Below are 21,079 nucleotides of genomic sequence, written 5' to 3' on the forward strand. Positions count from 1 at the left end.
TCCTCCCTCGGTCTTATCATGCAGATCATCATGGTTCGTCTCCAAAGAGTAACCGTTCTGGCGCTGCACAACTACCTAGGGCTCACCAATGAGCTCTTTAGCCACGTGAGTCAAGCGCCACACACACACACACAGTGCCACGATTCATCATACCGCCCAGATCCTCAAACATACACGCACCCACACATGGACATTCTGTTTGTTACTTCATCTACCAGACTGAGTCATTCACCGCTAATGCTACCGCTAATCACTTTTCAATACTGACCTGGTAATTATAACATTGCTAATTCAACGCTAGCCTGTCTTCATTGACCCTAACCTCCTCTCGCTCTCGCTTTCTCTCTCGGTCTCGCTTTCTCTCTCTTTCTCTCTTTCTCTCGCTTTCTCTCTCTTTCTCTCTCTTTCTCTCTCTCTCTCTCGCTCTCTCTTTCTCCCATGCCCCTGTCCTGTCCTCCCTATAGGAGATGCAGCTCCTGCGCCTGCTGCCCCTGTCCCCCCACCCCGTGCCCCGCACCAGCCCCCAGCGCCACGGCAAGCGTTTCGGTAGCCTGACCGTGCCCGCGGAGGACCGCGAGGCCGCCGTGAAGGACGCATCAGATCCTGGGAAGGATGGAGCCACAGTCCCACCAACCCTCAGCAGGACCATCTCCATGCCTGTAGACATCGCCGGTGACTAACTATTTCTATCGGTCCTCTCGATCCCTCTCTCTGTCCTCTTCCGTTCTTTTCTCTCTGTCCGTGTGTTAACATCTGCATTCTTAGTATGTAACTTCAGCTCTGTGGCTTCAGTCCAGTTTTTACTGCATGTTAGTGACCTGACTTGACATTTGACATTAGTGTGCTTTATGGTCCTAGTATGTAACTTACCTCTGTTGCTTCTCAGACTGTTGACTGTGGCGTTTACACGTGTTTGTGTTAACATGATTTCTGTGGTGTGTGTGTGTGTGTGTGTGTGTGTGTGTGTGTGTGTGTGTGTGTGTGTGTGTGTGTGTGTGTGTGTGTGTGTGTGTGTGTGTGTGTGTGTGTGTCTACACACAGGCATGCAGAAGAATCTGCGGTCGGATTTCGATATGGCCTACGAGAGGGGACGGATCTCAGTTTCCGCTGAGGACGGCAACACACCACCCACCTATTCACGGGTCAGTATATACGCGTGTTCACACACACAAGGTTGGATATTAGTGACATCTCAGGATATGTATTTACATTTGAAATAAAATCCAAACAGACATTTTTTTGTAATTCAACAGTTTATCTATTCACTAACAGTCATCCTAGTGCACTAAAGTACACATTTGCACTTCAAAGTAGACCACAAACTCTTGTCTTTGTACATCACAGATCTACACTTTATATGCCATTTAGCAGACGCTTTTATCCAAGGCGACTTACAGTCATGTGTGCATACATTTTACGTATGGGTGGTCCCGGGAATCGAACCCACTACCCTGGCGTTACAAGCGCCATGCTCTACCAACTGAGCTACAGAAGGACCATACTTCAAAGTAGACCAGGCACAGTGTACTGTAATTGACATTCATGCCCCTCCATGTTTTCTGTTTCTTTCCCAGGATCAGCGAGAGAGGAGGGTGACCGTAGACGAGGTGCCGTCGGGGGTGTACCTGTACCCCGAGGAGGAGGGGGGTCCGGACAACCAGTTCTCACCAGGACCAGGACCCGTCCCCGGTCGCCCCAGCCCTGCCCTGTTCGAGGAGGCCCTGAAGGAGCTCCTCAAACTCATGAGGATAGAGGTTAGTACTAACTACTGCTTAGTAACCTTAGTACATGGTCAGTAGATGGTTGCTATCTATGTAACCATGACTCTAGTAACAATGTAATCATGTGGCATTTACCTGATTATTATGTTTAAAAAACTGTCACCAAGTTACTTTGTCATTTGGGCTAATGTACCATGTCTAGACAAGATATTTTGAAATGCAAAGCCCAAAGTGTTCTTATTGGACAAGTAGTACCTCCCCTTTTCAAAACATGTCTCCTTACTGGACATCAACCAGCACTTTCTCCCTCTGACTCCTTTTATCGAAGCTTCTTGCAGTTCCATTTCACAATCTACTGTTATGGTTGGAACCGAGCATCTGAAATGTACGATATCGAAAGTTCTGTCTCCGTCTATATATTTGCCAACCCTCTTGATTTGCAGCCCAGGAGAGCAAAAGGGGAATCCAGACGTTGTTTCACCACCAAGAGTGTTTCCTCATTCCCTCCCTCTATCGCTGTCTCACTCTTTCTTTCTCTCGTTCTGTTCTTTTTCCTTCTTCTGCCAGGACCCCGCTCTGCTGAATGGGAGAGTGACTCTGCACCACGCCAAGGCAGGAACTGTGCTGGCTAGACAAGGAGACCAGGTACTTTTCTGAGGCTTGGAGAGATGTCCTCTCCTCTGTTTGAAGGCAGATTGACGTTTGTCATCCTGCCATGGAGGCAGAACTGAGCGATTTCCGCTAGATGGGCCAGCTGCAAAGTCAAAATTGTCTACATCGTCATGACAACACATGACAACCTGACTGTTTAATCCCCCAATTTTATGAGGGAGAAGTCTTCAAAACATTATAGATTTTTGATATCACAGATTCCTATCATTCTTTAATGTTTTCCTTGATATCTTTCCCCTCCAAATCCCTCTCTTTCCCATACACTTTATTCTCCCCTCCCCAGCTCCTTACCCCCTCCTCTACTCGCCTCTCTTCAACCCCTCTAAACACACAAAAACAAAACATGAGACTTGAAATCTGAACTCCCTCTTCTCCTCTCAGGATGTGAGTCTCCACTTCGTCCTGTCCGGCTGTCTCCACGTGTACCAGCGGATGATCGACAAGCAGGATGCGGTGTGTCTGTTTGTCACCCAGCCGGGTGAGATGGTGGGCCAGCTGGCCGTGTTGACTGGAGAACCCCTCATCTTCACCATCAAGGCCAACAGAGACTGCACCTTCCTCAAGATCTCCAAGTCTGACTTCTACGAGTGGGTGTCTAGTAGAGACCAGACTAGAGATAGACTAAAGCGGGGGTGGGGGGGGGTAAGCAAGCCTGGTCCTGGAGCGCTGCAGGCACTTCCTGTTTTTGATTTAACCGACCTGGAAGACCAGCTGTGTTGAATTTAGGTGCTGAACTGATCAATTAGCTCAGTTGGTGTGGTGCCTAGTTGGAACAACATCCTGCTGTACCCGTGGCACTCCAGGAACAGGGTTTCCTACCCCTGGGCTAAACCCTTCTGTGTGAAAGGGGTATCGTTCACAGTCTGGGCATTGAGCTGGACCATTTAGTTTAAGCCTAACTCGGGTTTAGAAATAGAGGAATGCAGGATGTTTACATGAAATTTAAATATACCTGTAGTCACTGACTGTTGACTATTAAAACATCTGTTACAAGTAGGTTGGCTTCAGTTCCCGACATGCGTTTCTCGTTCTATGTCACAACTGTCTCACTGTTGATAAGATGCTGGTTATTACTGTCTATCTGGTCATGGTAGAAAAGACGGAAGTGGTTCGAAAGTGACAAACACTTCTCCTAACCCTAGCTTTGTTTATCAGTTCCTGTGATATTTAAGCATAGTGACTGCCTCTCCCCGGAGACACTGCCTGTGTGTTTTTCCTGATCTGGTGTGCTCTGTGCTGCCCCCTGTCTTTAGGATCATGAGGGAACAGCCCAGTGTGGTTCTGAGTGCAGCCCACACCGTAGCCATCCGCATGTCCCCCTTCGTCAGACAGATGGACTTCGCCATAGACTGGATGGCTGTGGAGGCCGGCAGAGCCCTCTATAGGTATCTGGACAAATCGTCTCTTATGGCAGTATTTTTAATTTGACCAGAAAAACTGTATTGGTGTTTTTCTGACTGACAATATCACCTATCTGAAGGTATTTTTCTTTCATACGTTTCAAACTCTAGCCCTGCACAGACACGCTCAACTGTACACTGTCCTGAAACCAAAACACTCTTTTTTTGTTGGGGGGAGGGCGGGGGGGTCTGATGAACTGAACTGATTGTCCTCCACCTCTCATATCTCCAGGCAGGATGACCAGTCGGACTGCACCTACATAGTTCTGAACGGCCGTCTGCGTTCTGTTATACGTAAAGCTAACGGGAAGAAGGAGCTGGTAGGAGAGTACGGTCGAGGAGACCTCATAGGAGTGGTGAGACTTTGGTCCATTTCTACAGCTCTCATCGTTCTGGTCTTCTATGTAAAGGCAGAATATGTTGTCACTATATTAGTTTATAAAGCTAATATTCAGAATAAAGTCAACCTCATGTATTTATATTAGACCTGTGTGTGTATAGTGTATGTTTGGGTTGTATTAGATTATTGGGGACACTATATACCTTTTTTAAATCCCATTGTTTTTGGAGCTCTCACGATCTCCTGTTTTCCCCAGGTTGAGGCTCTGACCCGACAGCCCAGAGCCACCACGGTCCACGCGGTCAGAGACACAGAGCTGGTCAAGCTCCCAGAGGGAACGCTCAACAACATCAAGAGGAGGTACCCACAGGTGGTCACCAGGTTGATCCACCTGCTGGGACAGAAGATCCTGGGGAACCTGCAACAGGCCCGCGGACCATTCTCAGGTGAGTGTGTACACAGGCATGTACTGTATGCATACACACACTTGCCCTCTTTGTCCTCTAGATAAAGCCATGTATTACACTCTCTCTCTCTCTCTCTCTCTCTCCCCGTACTTCTCCAGGTTCTGCCCTCGGCCTGTCCAGCGTAGCGTCCAGCCCTGATGTCACCAACCCGGCCAGTAACCTGTCCACTGTGGCCGTACTGCCCATCTGTGACGAGGTGCCAATCAACGCCTTCAACCTGGAGCTCAGCCACGCCCTCAGTGCCATAGGTACACGCCTCTAGAGACTAGCATAGCAACTGTCAATCAAAACTTACTATGACTTGAACATCTTGTTTCATATTAGTCAATAGTTACATCTGTCTAATGTGAGTAGATTCTGTGGACAATAAAGTTGTTCTATTCTGTTCCTTAACTAAATTGTTACATTGAGCGAATGTGATATTCAATTTTATATACATAAATTGTTCTCTTGGAAATATTAGACATATTTCTATTTGTCCTTGATGTGTAGGACCTACCCTGCTGCTGACCAGTGACATCATCAGAGAGCGACTGGGGGCCTCCGCTCTGGATAGGTCCGTTTTTTTATCCTCTTCTTCCTCTCTCCCTCTGTATCCATACTAGTTGGTTGTTCTTAACTCTCGTTCTCCCCTCGTAACAGTATCCACGAGTACCGTCTGTCTGGCTGGCTGGCCCAGCAGGAGGACATCAACAGGATAGTCCTGTACCAGACAGACAGCAGTATGACTCCCTGGACCCAGCGCTGCATCAGACAGGCTGACTGCATCCTCATCGTGGGCCTGGGGGAACAGGAGCCTGCACTGGGACAGGTAGGAAGGACGGGGTGAAGAGCTGGAGGTTGATTTGGGCTCAATGTTTGGAGGATTGGTTGACCTATGAAGCTACTCTACTTACAAGCTTGCCTCGTTACATTTATTTGTTCAATTTAAAACTTTCGTTGTGAAATTATACATGGACCTCATATTTAAGCTTATTTGTAGAGATTTTTTTTTAAACAGTCTAGTTATGACTGCATCTTATCCTTAGTACTGTATCTAAACATGCCTCTTTCTCTCTCTCTCTGTCTCTGTCTCTCTCTAGTTGGAGCAGATGTTGGAGAACACTGCGGTGAGGGCCCTGAAACAGCTGGTGCTGCTCCATAAAGAGGACGGCTCGGGGCCCTCCAGGACCGTAGAGTGGCTCAACATGAGGAGCTGGTGCTCCGGACACCTCCACCTCCGCTGCCCCCGCCGGGTCTTCTCCCGACGCAGCCCCTCAAAACTGGTGCGACTCCCTGGGGAGATGCCATGACTTTTCTAACTTTCGTTCGTTTTCTTTTGTGCTTTTCTTTCATTCGTTTATGCATTCGTTACACACCGACCTTTGCACACATCTGATTGTGTTCCTCCGTTAGATTGAGGATGAGGACGGTTGTTAAAGAGAGCTCTGACGATGTAGTAAGAGAGGAGGCTAGTCTGTTTGCAAGCAAAGGTTTTATGGATACTTTAATAGCCTGTTGAGCATGTCCTCTTCATCCAATCTATATATATGTTTTTGTTTTATCTTGCACAGAGTGACGGCTCAAAATGAAGCCCTTTGCTGTTCTACGAATAACACGAGTTTTGGTTTTCAAGAGAAATAACATAGTGCTTTAGCTACAAAGGCTTTAGGAATCCCAGCCCAGGTCGTCTTGGGGAAATGATCCATTGACAAGCTTACCAACCACTTACAGCGCTTCGGTGGATAGCAACTGTCGCAAACCAGGCCCAAGTCTGAATGGTTGGACAAGCTCTTGTCTCTAGCGCATGGAAGCCTACAAATTGCTCAGATTATCATCTGAAATCAACGTGTGTGTGTGTGTGTGTGTGTGTGTGTGTGGGTGTGCGGACAGAGGGAGGTGTATGAGAAGGTGTGTGAGAAGACAGCGGACAGACACAGTGATTTCTCTCGGCTGGCCCGGGTACTGACTGGCAACAGCATCGCTCTGGTGCTGGGAGGAGGAGGTGCCAGGTCAGTGGGACTCTCTTTTGTGCTAGACTCTCGTTTGTAGATGATCAAGTAGTACATGCTTTACTCCACACTATCGGCATCATCAAATGCATGTTTTCAATGACAGTCATGAGACCACAGCTCTTTGCATGAGAAGTCCAGTCTTCTGTTGATTATTATCAAGATTTCTAGTAACATTAACGTCCTTCAGGGTATCTGTAGTCTCGAATTAGTCAGGTTCTTTCGGATCTTTTCAAATTAATGAAAGAAGTGGAAGAAATGCAGTCCTCAAACAGAGTGAGTTTCCTACTCTCTCTGATTGGTTGTTGTCTCTGTCACTCTTGCAGAGGCTGCTCCCACGTGGGAGTGATCAAGGCCATGGAGGAGGCAGGGATTCCCATCGACATCGTGGGTGGGACGTCCATCGGGTCGTTCATCGGGGCGCTGTACGCCGAGGAGAGGAGTGCGGTGCGCACCAAGCAGAGAGCCCGCGAGTGGTCCAAGGTCTGATCCTCCCTCCGCTATACCATCATGCACTTCTCTTGTTCCTATTTGGCACATTCCTTTGTCAGGTGACATGTAGTGTATTAGAGGGGATCAGTTTGAGCACGGCGAGACACAGAATCACTCGTGTTGATTTGTGGATCAGTGTGGATCAGTGATTCTGTGCGGTTCCGGCTGAAATGTCGACATCAGACATGCTCATTATTAACCTCCTTCCCTACAGGCGATGAACTCCGTATTCAAAACCATCCTTGACCTGACCTATCCCATCACCTCAATGTTCACCGGCGCCGCCTTCAACACCAGCATCTCCAAAGTGTTCCAGGACAAGCAGGCTGAGGTGAGAGGTCACACTGTCTGTCAGTGCTACTAGAGATGTCTGTCTGTGAAGGAAACTGGGGTAGGTTCAGTCGGCAAACCTTGTGAACAGTTGCAACTCCACATTTTGGAGAGGCATATTTGTTCTACATAACATATATCCCTCTGAACGTTCCTTATTCCAATTCATATGGAATGTGTGGTCTATGTAACCATCAGGACCTGTGGTTGCCCTACTTCAACGTGACTACTGACATCACGGCGTCCGCCATGCGTGTGCACCAAGACGGTGAGTGACAGGCAGCTAACCGCTGGCCCCTCCCCCTCTGCTCTATCGCTGTTTAGAAATGGACGACTAGATTTCGAATTGTTGTCTTGACCGCACTACAGAAGTAATTGTCCTAGTTCTACGCGATTTTGAGTGGAAATTGGGTAGCTGTTAGGAAAACTCTCAAGCAGTCGGACACACACACACACAAGTTGGATATTATATTTAGATATATACTCCATATGTAACGCTATATAACTCAATCCACTCACGCTGGTACGGCCCAATATGACTGAGAACAAACGTGGGATTGACATGATCATTCATTCCTAATGTCATTCTGCATTTGTCGACAACAGCTAGATCATTTAGATTAGAACGCCCTGGTCTTTACTGTATCAGAGTATGGGTTATGGGACTAAAATCCCAGCCCCTTAATTGTACATGTTACATTTTTATTTTATTTTAGTCATTTAGCAGACTCTCTTATCCAGAGCGACTTACAGTTAGTGCATTCATCTTAAGATACCTAGGTGGGGTTAAAATGTGGCGTTTTAGATCAATTGGTTAGATTCTGCATGCGTTTCAGATGTATAAGACTAATCGGGAGGTCATACAGCTGGTATGCTAGAGCAACATCCTCTGTTCCCTGCTTGTTTAATATGTTCCTCCATTGACTGACTGACTGACACTTAATATATGGATTGTGTATGTATGTCATGACTGACTGAGTGAGAAATGCACTACCACTAACTGTAGCTAGAATAGACCTAGAGGCTGGGGGTACGACCCCTGCTGACCTCTTGGGGTCACCTTTTGGCTTGTGGAAGGAAATCTACCCCCCCCAAATCCAGTCTTAGTACATGTTGCATGCATTCGTTATCACCGGTAATGTCCACTAGTTTGTAAGAGCAAAGGCATTTAAAGAAAGTAACCTATATTATTTCATGTTATTTATGTACTGATTTTAGGCCACATAGGCAAATGTAGCAAATGAGTCCTCCTTGATCCTGGATTTGGGGTGTCATAAGGTTGTGCGGTCCTCCAGTCATATCTTCAATGCCTGTCTGCACTTGGCATGTTTACTAACGGCGAGAGCAAAGCTTTACAACGCTGTCTCTCTTTACCGACCACCTTCCTCCTCCCTAGTGTGATGTCACTTCCTGTTGACGCAGCCTAGTCCACTCCCACTGCTCATCTCTATTGCTCTCTTTCTCAGGTTATTCCTCCTACCTTTCTCACATCTGTTTTCTGTTTAAAACGTGTCTTTAAAACAACACCAAACAAACCATGCCACAGTGACTTCCCTAATGTTCATTTGCTCATATGGGGACACTTTCACCATCTGCTGTATAGGCTTACTATTAGCCTGGTCCCAGATCTGTTTTGCCATCTTCTATGGTTATTGTTGGGTAGATGGCACAAACAGATCTGGGGCCGGGCTAGTGTACTATAGATGTAGTGTGCTAGTCGCTTCCACCCCTGTCCGCGTCAACAAGTAGGATCCAGAACACTCTTCATTTGCTTTACCCCTCTGCACCCTTACGCCTCTCCCTCCATCCCTCCCTCGCTTCCCATAGTTTCTCCCAATGTGCTTTTCTTTCATACAGCTCTAAATTCCCATTTACTGGAGGCTTACAACAGGGAAAGAGTGAAGTTGCCCCAACACGCTGATCTTGGGTCAGTTATGTATTTCCCCCAATAATGGTTAAGTTTAGTATTGGGGGAGGGGAAGCTGATCCTAGATCTGTACCTAGAGAACTTCACACATGGCCAGATCGCAATTTCTGAAGCCAAGTAAGTTTTTTAAATATATTTTTTAACACCAAAACACCATGTTTTCCAACATTGGAAGTTACACACACCGTTGGCTCGTTCGTAACACAAGGACTTTGTGTTCGCGGTGGCACTATTTAGTTTATGCAACACCCCATGTTTCCATAAGCCAACCAATGAATGTTGGTCTCTTAGACGTTGTGTAAATGTAGCATCATTTAGTCTGTTTATGTTACGCTAGTCGCAAGATGGCGGCTTTTAGAGTATGGTCATAGGCATCAGGTTTATAGATTGTGTGTGTGTGTGTGTGTGTGTGTGTGTGTGTGTGTGTGTGTGTGTGTGTGTGTGTGTGTGTGTGTGTGTGTGTGTGTGTGTGTGTGTGTGTGTGTGTGTGTGTGTGTGCTAGCTAACTCTCCCTGGCTTGAAGATGGATCTTCCTTTTCATCTTTTTCTAACTCTTCCTTCTCTTTCACTGGTCTCTCTCTATCACTCTCTCTCTATCACTCTCTCTCTCTCCTCTCTCTCTCGCGATCCCTTTTTCCGAGAATGTTGGTGCATTTTGTAGTAAATTTTTTGTTTGTTGTCGGCTGCTATCTATCTAACCAAGCTAATAATAATTCTTACTCTCTAAACAAAACACCAAACAGGACGACTGTGGCTGTTGATAGCCTGGGAAAGAGTAGAAATACACTGAGTGTACAAAACATTAGGAACACCTTCCTAATGTTGAGGTGCATCCCTTTTGCCTTCAGAACAGCCTCAATTTGTCGAGTCATGGACTCTACAAGGTGTTGAAAGCGTTCCGCAGGGACGTTGGCCCATGTTGACTCCGTTGCTTCCCTTCGTTGTGTCAAGTTGGCAGAATGTCCTTTGAGTGGTGGACAATTCGTGATACACATGGGAAACTGTTGAGTGTGAAACCCAGCAGCGTTGCAGTTCTTGACACAAACCGGTGCGCCTGGCACCTACTACCGTACCCCATTCAAAAGCACTTACATTTTATTTTGTCTTGCCCGTTGGCACACGTACACAATCAATGTCTCAACTGTCTCAAGGCTTAAAAATCCTTCTCTAACTTTTTCCTCCCCTTCATCTTCACTGATTTTGAAGTGGATTTAACAAGTGATATCAATAAGGGATCATAGCTGTCACCTGGACAGTCTATGTCATGGAAAGTTAATGTCTTGTGCACTCAGTGTATGCAGGTCTCCATTTTCCAATGAGGTTTCTGAACTAATACATGATTACGGTGTTCATGGTTCCTTTTGAGTGGTTTAGGAGAGTAAATGGATGACACCATTTTAACTATTAGTTTGAAATTCAGTGTAATATTAATGCTGTGATGCTATTTAGTTCTTTTCTATCTGTATTTAAAAAATGTAATTGTCATCTACAGTCCTGTCTGTGCTATATGTTTTAGTTCTCGAACTGGCCCAAGGTTATTTACTTCTAGGACTGGCCTCTGGTTATTTACTTCTAGGACTGGCCTCTCTGGGTATTTACTTCTAGGACTGGCCTCTCTGGGTATTTACTTCTAGGACTGGCCTCTCTGGGTATTTACTTCTAGGACTGGCCTCTCTGGGTATTTACTTCTAGGACTGGCCTCTCTGGGTATTTACTTCTAGGACTGGCCTCTCTGGGTATTTACTTCTAGGACTGGCCTCTCTGGGTATTTACTTCTAGGACTGGCCTCTCTGGGTATTTACTTCTAGGACTGGCCTCTCTGGTTATTTACTTCTAGGACTGGCCTCTCTGGTTATTTACTTCTAGGACTGGCCTCTCTGGGTATTTACTTCTAGGACTGGCCTCTCTGGGTATTTACTTCTAGGACTGGCCTCTCTGGTTATTTACTTCTAGGACTGGCCTCTCTGGTTATTTACTTCTAGGACTGGCCTCTCTGGTTATTTACTTCTAGGACTGGCCTCTCTGGTTATTTACTTCTAGGACTGGCCTCTCTGGTTATTTACTTCTAGGACTGGCCTCTCTGGTTATTTACTTCTAGGACTGGCCTCTCTGGTTATTTACTTCTAGGACTGGCCTCTCTGGTTATTTACTTCTAGGACTGGCCTCTCTGGTTATTTACTTCTAGGACTGGCCTCTCTGGTTATTTACTTCTAGGACTGGCCTCTCTGGTTATTTACTTCTAGGACTGGCCTCTCTGGGTATTTACTTCTAGGACTGGCCTCTCTGGGTATTTACTTCTAGGACTGGCCTCTCTGGGTATTTACTTCTAGGACTGGCCTCTCTGGGTATTTACTTCTAGGACTGGCCTCTCTGGGTATTTACTTCTAGGACTGGCCTCTCTGGGTATTTACTTCTAGGACTGGCCTCTCTGGGTATTTACTTCTAGGACTGGCCTCTCTGGGTATTTACTTCTAGGACTGGCCTCTGGGTATTTACTTCTAGGACTGGCCTCTGGGTATTTACTTCTAGGACTGGCCTCTTTGGGTATTTACTTCTAGGACTGGCCTCTCTGGGTATTTACTTCTAGGACTGGCCTCTCTGGGTATTTACTTCTAGAACTGGCCTCTCTGGTTACTTACTTCTAGAAACATTGTGTTATGTTACCTGGCCATGTTCACTGAGGGTTTTATATTGTATACGTCAGATACAATTTCAGGTCGTTTTACGTTTTTAGATTGTATACATGGAGCGTTCTGGACATGTTTTGCCCCTTTTGTCTCCTGCTCTATTCTGTCCCTCACTCTCTCTCTATATCTGGCCATCTCTAGCTCTGTCTTGCTCCTAGGTTTTACAAAATGACGGAAACTTTCCAAAGTTCTCAGGTTTTTCAGAAATCCCGGTTGGAGGATTCCCAGAATCAATTGAGAATTCTTCAACTGGAATCTCCCCAACAAATACGGGAACTTTGGGAACGTTTCTGACAATGTGGAACCCTAGTCTCTCCTCTCTCCTTTGTCTCACTCCTTGTCTCTCTTTCTCTCTCTCTGTCTGTGTGTGACGTGGGGCTATTTGTCCATGTTTGATGTCCCCTCTCCATCTTCCATTCTGACAGGCTCGCTGTGGCGCTATGTTAGAGCGAGTGCCTCCTACACCCCCTATTTACCTCCCCTCTGCGACCCCAAGGATGGCCACCTGCTTGTGGATGGTTGCTATGTTAACAATGTCCCAGGTCAGAGTTCAAAGTTCAAACCCCGATCCGTCTCAACCCCAAAAAGGAGTGGTCGAAGTTGCTCCTGACCACTGATACAGGGTCATATTATTTTCACCCACCTGATGGTTGATGTTAGGATTGGGGTTATGTCATCTGATCCCAGATCTGGGGTTAGGGGCAACTTCTACCTTAAGCTCCTTGAAACAACCGACAATCAACCACTCCCTCCCCCTCATGTTCCGTCTCACCTTAACCCCACCTGACCAGTCGGACATTGGGAACCCATGGTTTGGAAGGAAAGCTAGGCTAATAATACAGTGTATATTTCGGTGTGTGCGTGGAGGGGATGCAATGTTTCGCTCCTCTACACCCAGAACCACCCATTCTTAACACCAATACTTCTCTATTCAATTTGGCTTCAATAGTTCACACTCATACACACGACAGTTACGAATTGGCTTTGTCCCGCCCTCCCAGTGTCAGTAAGCCCCTCCCAATGCCTCCGGATTAGCAGTGAGGCTCTGCTCATGCAGGTACATATCCATGGGTCAGACAGAGAGGTGCATGATGGTCCTGCTTTTGGTTCTCCATGCTGCTCCACTTCATCTCCCCGAGTTCTCCTGCACTTGGCTGGTATACTACACACCAAGTGTACTCTCACTCGCCTGCTTCGTCCTGAGCATGTTACACAGGCTTTTCCCTGAGGCCTTTCCACGCAGCTTGCTGCTTGTCGTTTCCCACGTTCTAAAGCTTGGGCCTCAGTCACTCGTTTGTCAGTGTAGGTCCATAGGTTATAGCTTTTTTGCGTATAGACCTAGCTATAGGAACACAACATGTAGCGTTCTCTTCAGGGTTTTGAAGCTGATCCTATGGTGTCGGGAAATAAAGGTTTTGTGTTGAGGTCAGAGAAGATCACCATATAGGCTATTTCATGTTTTTGTTTTGTTTATGTGGTCAGTAGTAATTTTCTGTGTCCATTTGTCTGTCCGTTCGTCCATAGCTTGATCCCATGTCGTCATACCGAGCAGTGCTTATGAATGGCTTCTGTCAACCATTTGTACCTCCCCCAGCAGCTACACCTCCCCCTGTCCATGTATGTGCATGTGTCTGTGTACTGTACGCATCTATATATCTACTCTTTACATATATATTGATGACAGTGTTGCTGATGCTACCCGTTTCCCTTTAGATTTTTCTAGCGAGATGCCAAAAGTGTTCTGGATCCTACCAAATGCCCATAGACGAACATACAGTTCCATCACTCTTGCCAGTAAAGGGCTTGACTGAAGCCTCAAATTAAATGTGGGCTGAAAATGGTGACTGTGCATTTTGTTAGTACTTCTAAGTCCAGAACTAGTTCAGTTCAATGATTCCACACTGAAATTCTTCCGTCTCGTATGTCCCCTTCAAACTCCACACACAGCGGCATCCTTCTCTTCCTCTGGTGCTCCTTCTCCTTCCAATCCATGCAGCGCCCAGCCTCCCCTACCCTCTGCTGGTCCGGAGTGGTATTACAGGACCACAGCTCTGGGCAGGGCTGGCTGGTTGCCCCTAACATGTTCACTAGTGTCCGAGAGATCTCCAAATGCTGTGACCAGACTACCAACCTCCAGTGCTCCTTGTGTCTAGTTGGGGAGTCGGGGAACTGAAGACTAGGTTTAAAAGGTTCCTCATACCTGTATTTTTGGTGACTTGTTTTCTTCCCCCTTTTTGTATGTTTTCACCAAGTGCTGTGAAACACACCACTTTTTATAAATGGTTCTAAAAGCAAAAGCTTCACTTTGGCTCGATAACCTTTCACAAGGGTTAACTCACAGGGAGCATACGGTTGTGGTTGGGGACAGAGTCTGGAGATCCAACCAACCCTTGATACTCTGTGGCTGCACCCATACCCCTGTGCCTAAACCTGATACACACACACACACACACACACACACAGGTCTCTGTGCATGGCAAGGTGTTTCAGGGGATGCAGAAGCAATTTGAGAGGTTGAGCAGCACCACATTCACATCCCGTGGCTAACCCTTTGGCGGTTACCCACCTCTGGGTTAACCAATTGGGATTGCATCCCTTTGGTTTGGGGCCGTGGTCTGCTGCCAAAACGCATGACTAACCTGAGAAGTTACGCCAACATTATTGAGATGTTATCCCCTCCCTCCCCCTGGGTGTGGCTCACAGGGTCACTGTGGCGCTATGTGAGGGCGAGCATGACCCTCTCAGGGTACCTGCCGCCCCTCTGCGACCCCAAAGATGGCAACTTGCTTATGGACGGGGGGCTACATCAACAACCTGCCAGGCAAGTAGATGATGATGATGAGGAGGAGAATAGGAAAGAGGGAGGGGGTAGTAGGACATTTTCAGAGTTAGTTGGGGGGGGGGGGTGGTGTTGCGAGATCATCCATGGGTCGGGGCTGTCATTGACGATGGTGAAGAGGACAGTTTGACCGAATTCAGTTGCTTTTTCTACCATCTGAGCAGTGGGAATGAGCGTTCAAGTCATTTCCATTGTCAAAATGTTCAAATTTAATTTGCCAACAATCTTTTCAAAATATAGCTAGAGGCAATTGACTGAGGGGGGAAAACAAATATGTAAGTGAACCCCGTAGTGTATTTGAAATTGTTCTGTAACGTGCTTTCAGCCCAGGATAAATCTTTCCTATCAGATGGCAGAAAATACAACACAGAGCGTCAAGTGTGTTAGTGATGGTGGACACTGGCGGTACAAAGTATCCCATTGTCCAGTATCCACAAGCTTTTTAAATCAGCACTAAATCAACAGAGTTTCAGAATGCTATGTGTCTGTTAGTCAGGCTTCCTGGTGTCTTACTGGCTGAGAACATCTAAAGGGGTGGGGCCTACCGTATTCCTCAAATTATTGGGGTGTTGATAGTTGTGATTTAGGCAACTTACAAACAATATATAGTTCTCAATTCCATAAAACACAATAAAAGCCCATGCTTCTAAATCAGTGACTTACTAGACACCAGTCGGCTCTGACAGTACATTCCCTTCCAGTTTGAATACGAAACGCAGTATCATGTCCCTAAACAAACTGGTATTCAATAGGATGTTACCAATTTGGGAGTTCTACCAAATGGATGTATTGATTGCCTGTTGCATTCCAGCTGGGGAAAAAAGACAACTTGGGGAGAAAAAAAGAAGAAAAGGTTCTGCATGCTACTCAAATGTCTCTTCTCTCTATGCTACTGTTATCTCCTCTTGGAAGTCGGCATTGTAGCGTACAGAAGAAAAATAATGAAACACAAAACCATGTTTCACAAACCTGATGAAGTTGAACATCATCCTTCTCTATTTTGGGTGATTTTAGGTTTATTTAGATGTGGAATCTCCTTGTGGTTTGTGCCACATGGTTGGGTGGCTTCGAGGTCTACAATACGTGTGATTATTTGATGATTTGGGTGGACACACCCACAGAGTTGGACCCAGTGTCTATCGGGATAAAGCAATGACTAGTCTCACATTCTAAAAGGCAGAAGAGGCGCAATGCCATAGCCACCATCTAGTGTTTATGATGGATTTAGATAGCTAGTACCCATAGAACTAACGCTAATGATACGTTTACTCTTCAAAATGTAGGCGTGGCTAACGCTGTTATCCAGAGCAACTTACAGAAGAAATGAGGGTTAAGTGCCTTGCTCAAGGACACATTGACTGATTTTTTTTTTTCGGCTCGGGGATTCGAACCGGCGACCTTTGGTTTACTAGACCAACACTCTGAACCGCTAGGCTGCCTGCCAGTTCCTTGAACACATTGGGTCAACACTGTGGAGTGTACTGGTGAGACCTGCACCCTTCACGGGGTTACTTGGTCTCAAACCCTGTCTGGGACTCGCACCATAAACACACACCAAGGCTGCATTATCAACCATGCAGGAGTGAACCAAACGTGGAGATAAGAATTCACCCAAACATTGGGGACCATCAGAAAGAATGTTGAGGTGCAGTAGGGCGACATGAGTAGATGTATACAACTGGAAATGAAATGAAGTTTGATGTGATTATCCCGTTGATGATAATCCAGCCAATTGGGATGTCTGTTTCTGGTGGAGTGAGTTTGAATATGGTAATAAAGTATATGAAGGACAACGTTCCTATTAGGAGATAACCACAATAACCCCAGACTGGGTTTTCCTTATCGTCCCTGCTGCCGGCTCGTGTACGTCTGTGTGTGTGTGTGTCACAACGTGACGTCCCACAGCGGACATCGCGAGGAACATGGGCGCCAAGACTGTCATCGCCATCGACGTAGGTAGCCAGGACGAGACTGACCTCTGTAACTACGGCGACAGCCTGTCGGGCTGGTGGTTGCTGTGGAAACGGATCAACCCCTGGGCAGAGAAAGTGAAGGTATGATGATCAATGCAAATGACCCCATACAACGACACGCGCACACTTCCATGCACACTCACACCTCACACCCTATCGTCTATACCCACCCAGGTTCCAGACATGGCAGAGATCCAGTCCAGGCTGGCCTATGTGTCGTGTGTACGTCAGCTGGAAGTGGTGAAGAAGAGTGCCTACTGCGAGTACATCAGACCACCCATCGACCGCTTCAAGACAATGGACTTCGGCAAGTTTGACGAGATCTACGTGAGTTCCACAATTCCTTCTCAACACCTCTCTCTCTGTCTTGTCTCCTTATGCAGACTCTGGGATATGTTCAAAATGCATTTTACATTCATGATCTTTTTTTAAAAATGTAATTGTTAGAGAAAATAAAATGTTAGATAACAGCTGACATGAAGTTTGGTAAAATACAGTCTCCTGTTCATAGCTAACAAATCACACGGTAAAAGACCATCTTTGTAGCGTGGTCTCCACCAGCCTCTACTGCTACAGTAGCTTGTTAGTGTACCACATGGTCTGTTACCCCAGGCTAACCTGTCCTCTCTGTCAGGATGTGGGCTACCAGCACGGCAAGCTGCTCTTCACCGGCTGGGCCCGTGGTGACATCATCGACAACATGCTCAAGGACCACCGCTCGGCAGACTACAACGACAGCAAGACCAAGACGGACGTGAGTCACACACACACACACACGTCACAGACTTTACATTCACCATCTCACAGCTGCTCCACTTTACATTAACACATAGTTACATTTCTATAACGTTATTATAACAGTCACAGACTTTACATTCACCATCTCACAGCTGCTCCACTTTACATTAACAGATAGTTACATTTCTATAACGTTATTATAACAGTCTTTACATTATGACCTTCTCCTAACATAATATTTACCTAACGTTATTATAAGTCTTTACATTATGACATTCTCCTAACATAACATTTACCTAACGTTATTATAACAGTCTTTACATTATGACATTCTCCTAACATAATATTTACCTAACGTTATTATAAGTCTTTACATTATGACATTCTCCTAACATAATATTTACCTAGCGTTATTATAACATTCCCATGACAATCTCTTGTTTTAAGCTGTGTTCGTTGGTACATTTTACACGAATTCTAACATTCTCGTTAACATAATGACATTATCTTGTTTGTATTCCAGTCCTATACGTGTACAGGGTCAGACTTCACTGACCTGGCTGAGATCGTGTCCAGGATTGAGCCGGTCCAGACCTACGTCGATCCCGACGCTGATGCTGCTGAGGGTAAGAGGCTGTTATAAAGTGGAAAATGTACCGAAGTCTGGTCGAGCTGTAACCCTACGAGCAACGTCGATAAGGGTTTGAGCGTTTCCCCGTCCTCTCTGTTTCCCTCTTTACCGTGTCCTGACTCTTCCAAGGATCTTGCAATCAAATAATAATCACTGCTCCAGAGCCATTGTCCATGAAGCCTGTCAGATTAGGATTGCTGATCTTGAATCAGGTTTGCCTTTCAGATCATAATGAATAATATTTATTTGGAAAGATCCTAGATCAGCACTCCTACTCTGAGACTATTTGTGAATACAGGCCCTGGTCACCTTTAAAAAAATATTGAATGTATCTTTACTTAAATTGTAGCTCCTTTATGACAGAATATACATGGAGAGACACTATATATACAAAAGTATGTGGACACCTCTTCAAATTAGTGGATTCGGCTATTTCAGCCAGACCCGTTGCTGACAGGTGTATAAAGTCTCCAGACCAACATTGGCAGTAAAATGTCCTTACTGAAGAGCTCAGTGACTTTCAACGTGGCACGGTCATAGGATACCACCTTTCCAACAAGTCAGTTCGTCAAATTTCTGCCCTGCTAGAGCTGCCCCGGTCAACTGTAAGTGCTGTTATTGTGAAGTGGAAACATCTAAACGCAACAACGGTTCAGCCGCGAGGTGGTAGGCCACACAATCACACAGAACGGGACCGCCGAGGGCTGAAGCACGGAAATATCGTCTGTCCTCAGTTGCAACACTCACGACAAGTTCTAAACTGCCTCCGGAAGCAACATCAGCACAAGAACTGTTCGTCGGGAGTTTCATGAAATGGGTTTCCATGGCCGAGCAGCCGCACACAAGCCTAAGATCACCATGCGCAATGCTAAGCGTCGGCTGGAGTGGTGGAAAGGCGTTCTCTGGAGTGATGAATCACGCTTCACCATCTGGCAGTCTGACTGACGAATTTGGTTTTGCGTATGCCAGGAGAATGCTACCTGCCCAAATGCATAGTGTCAACTGTAAAGTTTGGTTGAGGGGAATAATGGTCTGGGCTGTTTTATAGCCCCGTTTTAGTTCCAGAGAAGAGAAATCTTAATGCTGCAGCATACAATGATGTTCTAGACGATTCTGCGCTTCCAATTTTGAGGCAACAGTCTGGGGAAGACCCTTTCCTGTTTATGCATGACAAAGCCCCCGTGCAGAAATGATTTGTCGATCAGTGTGGAAGAACTTGACTGGCCTGCACAGAGCCCTGACCTCAACCCCATCGAACACCTTTGGGATGAATGCCGACTGCGAGCCAGGCCAAATCGCCCAACGTCAGTGCCCGACCTCACTAATGTTCTTGTGGCTGAATGGAAGCAAATCCCCACAGCAACGTTCCAACATCTAGTGGAAAGCCTTCCCAGAATACTGGAGACTGTTATAGCAGTAAAGGTGGGGCACAAATCCATATCGATGCCCATGATTTTTGAATGAGATCTTTGACGAGCAGGTGTCCACATAATTTTTGGTAATGTAGTGCATCACATGGCAATCTTCAGTCTTGTTGCTTGTGCTACCGTATGGCTGGTCTCTTTCATAGTGCATAACTGTGTCTGTGTGTCCCACAGCAGGGGATGAGTCGGACTGCCTGACGGAGTATGAGGAGGACGGGATGGACACGGTGAGAGAAGAGGAGGAGGAAGAGGAGGAGGAGGAGGAGGAAGAGGGGGAACAGGAACTCGATGACCTCTCCCCCGGAGAGTGGGGCCAGAATGGAGTCTTCCAGGCAGTACGTGTAACACACAGACATCAGACTCTCACTCACACACACCCTGCTGTTAATAGTGACTGTCTGTGTGTTGTTCCTCTAGGATGAGGAGAAGTCAGTCCGCCAGCGGAGGAAAACAGAAGGTGACTCCAACACCTACTCCGAGCTCTCCGACTGCTGACAGGAGAGGAAAAATGAAAGAGACAGGCTCTGGGTCCAAAAACTAAGAGGTGGTGGAAGATGAGAGTTGGATGTCGGCAATTTCTGCAGCTACTGTAGCTTAAATACTTATTTTTTTCCTCAACCCTAATCTACCACGCTTGATTCTAATAATTAGCTGGTTTATCAAATAAATCAGATTAGTTACATCAAGGGTTGAAGGGTTGAGCTCTCCAGGAAAAGTGATTGAGAGCCCCACTAACCCCTGACCCTTAACCTGGAAGCCCTTGGACCACTGGTGCCCAGTGTGACTTGGACCATGAATGGACCCTCTCCAATCTGAAGATGGACTCGACTGGGACCCCACCACTCTGTTTCCCTCCCACCACTCCACTCCTGCCAAAGCTGAAATACTTTTATTGGGATGACTAAAGGGTGTCCCTCATACCACAGGGAACACATTAGTACTTGGTTGAAGTTAAACACCTGGTCTCTTTAAAGCTTTCAGCTCCAATGCTTTGCCCCTATTCAGACTGTCTGTCTGCATGTCCTGTCTGTCCATAATCAGGAGAGGTTCTCATTGATCGTACACTGTTCTCTGTTCAGACACACATGGGTATTACGTGGATTGAAGTTGGAGAGAGGTGTGTGTGTGTCATTACGATTTATTTGCTAGTAGTAGTATTGATGTTGAATGGAGAGAGAGATGTAAAAGACTGCTAAAGAAATGAGAGGTACAAAACCGCTGCTGCGCACAAACGGTAGAAAGACTGATGTATACTGAACAAAACATATAAAGACAACATGCAACAATTTCAAAAGTGTAAGGGAGTTAGTTCATATGGAAATCTGTCAATTGAAATTCATCAGGCCCTAATCTATGGATTTCAAATGACTGGGCAGGGGAGCAGCCTGGGAGGGCATAGGTCCACCCACTGGGGGGCCAGGACCAGCCAATTAGAATAAGTTCTTCC

At 46.3% G+C, this 21,079-nt stretch overlaps 1 protein-coding gene across 1 annotated transcript in view; it reads left to right on the forward strand.

Annotated features, from left to right (window-relative positions):
- The window catches only part of LOC124016365 (patatin-like phospholipase domain-containing protein 6), a 35,011-nt gene extending 14,691 nt beyond the window's left edge, over positions 1 to 20,320 (forward strand). Inside the window, 25 exon segments of the mRNA XM_046331924.1 lie at positions 25 to 105; positions 465 to 672; positions 1,042 to 1,142; positions 1,575 to 1,754; positions 2,289 to 2,366; positions 2,775 to 2,980; positions 3,647 to 3,778; positions 4,026 to 4,149; positions 4,390 to 4,579; positions 4,699 to 4,848; positions 5,093 to 5,156; positions 5,243 to 5,411; positions 5,683 to 5,865; positions 6,473 to 6,591; positions 6,918 to 7,074; positions 7,298 to 7,414; positions 7,612 to 7,681; positions 14,731 to 14,822; positions 14,824 to 14,848; positions 16,772 to 16,920; positions 17,014 to 17,166; positions 17,474 to 17,593; positions 18,101 to 18,203; positions 19,807 to 19,967; positions 20,050 to 20,320. Coding sequence (XP_046187880.1) covers positions 25 to 105; positions 465 to 672; positions 1,042 to 1,142; positions 1,575 to 1,754; positions 2,289 to 2,366; positions 2,775 to 2,980; positions 3,647 to 3,778; positions 4,026 to 4,149; positions 4,390 to 4,579; positions 4,699 to 4,848; positions 5,093 to 5,156; positions 5,243 to 5,411; positions 5,683 to 5,865; positions 6,473 to 6,591; positions 6,918 to 7,074; positions 7,298 to 7,414; positions 7,612 to 7,681; positions 14,731 to 14,822; positions 14,824 to 14,848; positions 16,772 to 16,920; positions 17,014 to 17,166; positions 17,474 to 17,593; positions 18,101 to 18,203; positions 19,807 to 19,967; positions 20,050 to 20,127 — 3,210 coding nt within the window. The 3' untranslated portion in view covers positions 20,128 to 20,320.
- Positions 20,321 to 21,079: the final 759 nt, after the last annotated feature.

Source organism: Oncorhynchus gorbuscha, linkage group LG26 (genome assembly GCF_021184085.1).
Source record: "Oncorhynchus gorbuscha isolate QuinsamMale2020 ecotype Even-year linkage group LG26, OgorEven_v1.0, whole genome shotgun sequence".
In the NCBI taxonomy this organism is placed as follows: domain Eukaryota; kingdom Metazoa; phylum Chordata; class Actinopteri; order Salmoniformes; family Salmonidae; genus Oncorhynchus; species Oncorhynchus gorbuscha.